Here is a 5957-nt window from a genome sequence, read left to right as displayed (position 1 = left end):
TGTATAGATGTCTCAGAATAGGAAACTAAAGCGACATTTTTACATCTATCAACTGTTTTTTCTTTGTGTTGGTTTCCCCTGAGATGTTTTGGTGGAGACGTATTGTCAAACTGCTGTGTTCATCTGTGGATGCGTTTGTTTTGTAGCGACAGCTCTACGACTTGTTCTTCAAATCACATGATGGTAAACAATGAGAGTGGAGCCTCGCTAAAAGCCTCCAGCTGAAGGCTGTCGGACAGCTGATTGTTACAGGAAATTATTACAAATCTGTTTCTTTCAGTGTGAACAGAACATGGTTTCTGTCTACCTGAATTTTTCAAAGAAGTTGTTCGAGTAAACTTTAAATGGATTTTTGTTGAGATAAATTTATGATTAAGGTAAAAAACAACATTTCCTGGATCTGTTGTCAGTCTGAACAGATTAGAGCAGTCCTTTGGTCTTTTTCAAAGTCCTTATGTGTCAAGTCTAATTTTACAGGTATTGGCAGTTTGTTTTTCATCAGCTCAGACCATGTGACCTTCTTGCATTTCCACCAAGCCCCCACAATGCCGCTCAGAAAATGGTCCCAACCCGGAAGTAAGAAAAATTGCAGTTCCACCCTCATCCGCTGGGGGCTGGTACCAAAAGCGAGCAAATCCTCATTGACTCCCATGTTAAAAATGCCATTTTCACAGCAGAAATAAACATGTTTACAGCCTGGTTCAAAAAATGGTTTTTTGTCTAAATTATCTAGTTTATACTCATGACAACTCTGAGGGGAGTGAATTTTTTTCTCACTCTTCTGTTTAAGTGTATTGAAAGCCTAAAATTCTGTATAATTAATGAGCATCCGACACACGTGACCGCCGCCTCAGACCCACGTGACCACAGAGCTAGCTCCGTGGAAAGGCCTCAGTACAGCCTCGGTCTCTCCTGGAAACTGTGTCGGGATTTTGAGTCTCTGTGCTTGTGAATTCTGTTTTGGATAATATTGGTGCAATTGTTGGACAAAATGACTTGCTGTGGTATTAATTGCACTAATAGAGCGTCCAAGGAGTCTCCACTTCATTTTTTTCGGTAAGTTAAAATCTATATTTGTATTTTATGTCACTGCTGCCTTTAAACTAGCTGAGTTTACCGAAGTAGCTAGCTAACTATCAGTTTAACATGTAGCATGTACTGTTTAACCATGAAATTTAAATGTAAAATACGGTAAAATAATTAATAGGGCATATTTAAATGGGTAATAGGGTAAAACCCAGTGCATTTAAGATAAAAATGGGTTGAAATATGACGGGGCGCGCCGCTTGGGGGGACACTTCTGTGCTCTATTCTTTCATCCGGTAATCCCCAGCGGTCAGGCCGGGCAGGCTGATCGATGCGGCGCCTCGCTGCTGCGGGCTGACCGCTCGTGGAACTCGGAGACAGATCTGACCGGAGAAATACTGCAGCTCGTTGAGAAGTCTATAGGGCATACAGCGTTTCCCTTAAATCCCACTGCCACGCCGACAAGATCCCAAGTTTCTTTGTTTTTGTTGGCGCTGTTTACCGAAGAAGCAGCGGGAATACCAGCAACTTTCATCAGACTCGTAAAGTTAGTTTTTGCAGGGGACCCCCTGTATTTTACCGCTCCCTCCTGCAGTCTTCCCCTATTAAAATTTAAAATGTGTAACTTCATGTATTGTGATGAATGACTAATATTCATGTTAACTAAAACGTTAGGTATTTAGGGGGAAAAACAAAATAATAAACATTATACAGATGTCAAATAAATCAAACTGTAATTAAACTATATATTTTCAAAGTCTTGATTCTGGATAAAATCCAACAACATATGCTTTATAAATAAACACTACGCATGGCTTTTACACACACACACACACACACACGTTACATTGTGATTTCTTAGTAAATATTCTATTTGGCGAGAGATAAACTTTATTGTATTTATCCTAGTGAATCTATAATTAAACGGGTAAACTAGCAGTAGTACATCCAACATCAAAGAAAGTAAAATGTTATTATCAGGAGAGGGAGAATGATTAAGTGGTTAGCAGCAGTGTGCTAGACGATGGCCCCCTCCATGAGGCCACCACAGCTCAGCAGAACATCATTGTAGCTTCTTCTGGGGAGAAAAACACTTACAGAAAAAATAAAGTTAACAGCTGAAATAGCAGGAAATAATACAGTTAAAGAGCAGATTGTAGAAGAAAGAAACCCCTAGGTTAAACTGGTCTGTCTACTGCATAATGCTGAACTCTAACATGTGTCCTCAGGGAAGGACCTGATTGGTGTCCAGAACCTGCTGAAGAAGCACGAGGCTCTGCAGGCTGAGATCACAGGTCATGAACCTCGCATCAAGGCTGTCACCCAGAAAGGAGAGACCATGGTGGAAGAAGGTAGAGCAGGTCTGGTCCTGACATGTTTCTGAGGTGTCTGCAGGTTCTGGCTCACTTTGTTTGGGTCCAGGTCACTTCGCTGGTTCAGAACCCTCGGCCCGTCAGAACATTCTTATCCACCACGTTCTAACACCAGACCTGTTAACCCAACAGCAACAAGTGGCTCCAACTGACGATGAGACCGGGAAGGAGCTGGTTCTGGCTCTGTACGACTACCAGGAGAAGAGTCCTGGAGAGGTCACCATGAAGAAGGGCGACATCCTCACGCTGCTCAACAGCACCAACAAGGTTCGTGTGCCCTTCACAGCCGAGGAACGACCTCCAGCTCAGAGCGAACATCTCCACACCTGCTTTGTGTTTGTGTGACTTTAGGTTGTTTTACTTGAACTCGCGTCTTTAGCTGAATGAGGATGGAGAGACGGGTCGGACCTGGAGCAGGTCGAGGTCTTGCAGAAGAAGTTTGACGACTTCCAGAAGGTCGGACTTTTCCTCCTCTCCGTCTTCCAGCAGCAGCTGTCAGATCAGCTCAGGTGATAATCAGCAGGGGCTTTTGTCCTGCAGGACCTGAAGGCCAACGAGTCCCGCCTGAGGGACATCAACAAGGTGGCATCTGAACTGGAGTCAGAAGGTCTGATGGCTGAGGAGGCTCCTATGGTTCAGGCTCAGGTGAGCGTCACCTGTCTGCAGCAGCTGGTCCCTCTCACTTCCTGGTTTGTTAACTCTGCTCGTCTCTGTTTGTAGCAACAAGAACATCTGGGTTCTGCTCCTGGAAAGGTGCGTGTTGTCCTCCGCCTCCACCAGAACCAGACGTGGTGTTTTTGTTACCACTCATTTGTTTGTTTACAGGATGAAGCCAACTCTAACCCCGGCTTTCCACAGGAGTCGTCAGCAGCACGTTACTGCAGCAGCACGTCATAGCTGCTGATAGGAACCGCTGTGGTCAACAGAACCTTTTCCACCGGTGCCGTCAGCAGCGCGAGTCGGCCGCGTCTCAGGAGCAGCATGTCGCGGCCCTTACGCGCCGGTTCTATTTTCTACGCGCGACGCCTCTGAAACGGGTCAAGTTCGACATTTTTGGGGAAGGAAAGACAGGAAATCGGACGCGGAAATTGAGAGAAGCTACCGAGATTTTCAGAATAAAGAACGTACTGCCTTCCGGTTGCTTTACTTTTAAAAAAGGTTACTAACTGAGTGGCCCCGTGAGAAGTTATCACCTAGCTAGCGGTCTCCTTTGTTTTTCAGGTCCGTATTGGCGATTATAAAACGGACAGAACATAAAACACAAACCATGTTGTAATTTTCTCCTGCTTGTTGTTGTGTTTACTGACGAAGTCACTCGAGTGACTTCGTGCTCGGTCGGTGACAGCTGCTCCCCTGCTGCTTCGCGTCTCGTGGGAAGGGCCAAGCAGCAGCTTACGCGAGCAAGACGTGCTGCTGCAGTAACGTGCTGCTGACGGCTCCTGTGGAAACCCGGGGCAAGACGGCGTCACCCTAGAAGGTGAGTTCATTCAGCTGATCAGAGGTCACCTCTGATGGCCGCAGTCACGGCCGACCGTGCTGAAATCACACAGGAATTCAGGTGACCCGGCAGGCACCAGGTGCTGGTGAAAGTGGGGACATGTCAGCTGGTTGCCATGGCTACAGTTATCTTTATGCATCTGTATGACTGCTGACTGGTGTGTGTTTCCTGTGACCTTTGACCTCAGACCGTACGGTTGGGCATTCAGACGACGGCTAACTTTAATTCCATCAAGGTAAGAGGAAGCTCTTCCCTTCCTGTCTGAGCGATCCGTCTCCAGGTTTCCTCGTCCGGCGTCCAGCCCGCTGGCGTCCACCTTCATCTCACTGGGTTTGGTTTCTCTCCAGGAGCTGAACAACCGCTGGCGCTCGCTGCAACATGCTGGGCAGCGCCCATGAGGTGTAGCGCGTCCACAGGTACCCCGCACACTTATGCGCCGCTTACGGGTCAGTAGAGTTTGGACCCACACTCAGACGGAGTTCTGATGTCTTCTCAGAGACGCTGATGAGACCAAAGAGTGGATCGAGGAGAAGAACCAGGCCCTGAACACAGACAACTACGGCCACCACCTGGCCAGCGTTCAGGCTCTGCAGCGTGAACATGAAGGCTTTGAGCGTGACCTGGCAGCTCTGGGTGATAAGGTCCGCTTTCCTGATCGGTACCAGGACCCGAGTTGTCTCTGGAGACACGTTCTTCATGGTTCTGGTGACTCCACCCCAGCCGTTCCTGATCAGCGATCAGCGGGGTGCTTTCCTATTTAAGGTGGATGGAGGACAAAATTTGACGCCAGAAGATTGCCTCAGTTTTGGTAGTAACCAGCCACTCGTGTTACCTCTAGTGTTCCTAGGATTAATGTTATTTCGTAGTGTTTTTGCTCTTATATTGGATTTACCATTCTTCAGGATTCCTGTCGACCTCATTGGATACTGACCTCTACTCCAGGATTTGGATATTCAACACACGGACCTTATCACCACCCTCCATAACCCACCTCTCATCTCACCCGTTGCCCCATCCACCAGGACGCCCCGCTTCTCTCCACCTCTGCTCCCTCTCCTGCGCTTCCCCCGGCTCTCTACCTCTCCCTCCTCCAGCCAACCCATACACCCACCACAGTAAGTCTGCTGAACACCTCTGCCTGCCTACAATGGATTTTGAAACCAGAACCTAAGCTCACCTGTGTTCTCCCTCCTCCAGATGCTGAGCTGTTTTTGCAGTTCCAACCACAGACTTATCTGTGCACCTTAAGTTCCTCCTTATAAATAAATCATTTTTTCCATCAGTTTTTGGTCAGTGTTGTATTCTGCATGTCTTGGGTTAAGTACCTTCCTCCAAACATGACACTCCTCCTCAAAGAGCAAATCTGTTCAGCACATTCTGACAGACAGACCACCATTCTTCTGTCATGATGCTGTACAGGACATTTTTAGAGTTTTTCTTTTTACATATAAATAGGATTACATTTAAATAGCAATACTTTCACATTATCATTTTCCCACACTTCTGTATAACTGTATTTTGTTGATTTTCAATAAAGAATGACAAACTATTTAAGTTTGGATTTGTTGCACACAAATATATATCTGTAAAAAATATCTACAAAGCTAATGTTTACATAACAAGTATGATTGGGTTTTGCAATACGGCACTATTTTAGTAAGAGTTTTAAACCAAGTAAAGTTAGTAAAGAACACATTTCTATTGTCTGCTAAGAAACTGTTGGGATTTAAAATGGGCCTGTTGTACAAATAACTTGTAAATGATTATTCCTCACTTTTGTCTTAACCAAAGAAATTCCAGTAATTGAGCAAAAACATTTATTTTTAACACTACATTTTAAAAAACAGGGCGCAAAGTGTTGGCACATGTATGTATGTCGATGGTCCACCCCAACCGAACCAGGAGACACAGACGTCAGGGAGGCCAAGGTTGTCTCTGCAGCTCTCTGGGCACCACGCCTCACTCAGCTGTCTCCAATGATCCAAATGGCTATGGAGAAAAAATAACAGGTTTGTCATAATTGTTTAAAGTACAAAACCATACATGAAGTGGTGAGACAG

The 5957-nt window shown here is 45.8% G+C and overlaps 1 protein-coding gene across 8 annotated transcripts; it reads left to right on the top strand.

Moving 5' to 3' along the window:
- The first annotated feature begins 765 nt into the window (after positions 1–765).
- LOC139069605 (spectrin alpha chain, non-erythrocytic 1-like) lies at positions 766–5461 on the top strand. 8 transcript variants are annotated; one of them, XM_070550165.1, is made up of 11 exons: positions 766–1056; positions 2256–2378; positions 2449–2666; positions 2751–2855; positions 2940–3044; positions 3120–3152; positions 4085–4132; positions 4245–4313; positions 4394–4705; positions 4800–5012; positions 5095–5461. In XM_070550165.1, exons 9-11 carry the CDS (start codon positions 4498–4500, stop codon positions 5157–5159), a joined length of 486 nt encoding a protein of 161 aa, XP_070406266.1. In that variant the 5' UTR covers positions 766–1056; positions 2256–2378; positions 2449–2666; positions 2751–2855; positions 2940–3044; positions 3120–3152; positions 4085–4132; positions 4245–4313; positions 4394–4497; the 3' UTR covers positions 5160–5461. The 8 variants fall into 6 exon arrangements, with proteins under 8 accessions (XP_070406266.1, XP_070406265.1, XP_070406267.1 ...); XM_070550164.1 differs by having other exon boundaries at positions 3225–4132; XM_070550166.1 differs by having other exon boundaries at positions 2532–2666; positions 3225–4313.
- The last annotated feature ends 496 nt before the right edge of the window (positions 5462–5957 follow it).

Source organism: Nothobranchius furzeri, chromosome 4, assembly GCF_043380555.1.
Source record: "Nothobranchius furzeri strain GRZ-AD chromosome 4, NfurGRZ-RIMD1, whole genome shotgun sequence".
Lineage (NCBI taxonomy): Eukaryota > Metazoa > Chordata > Actinopteri > Cyprinodontiformes > Nothobranchiidae > Nothobranchius > Nothobranchius furzeri.
Note: the sequence above shows the minus strand (reverse complement) of the source record. Positions and strands in the feature narration are given on the sequence as shown.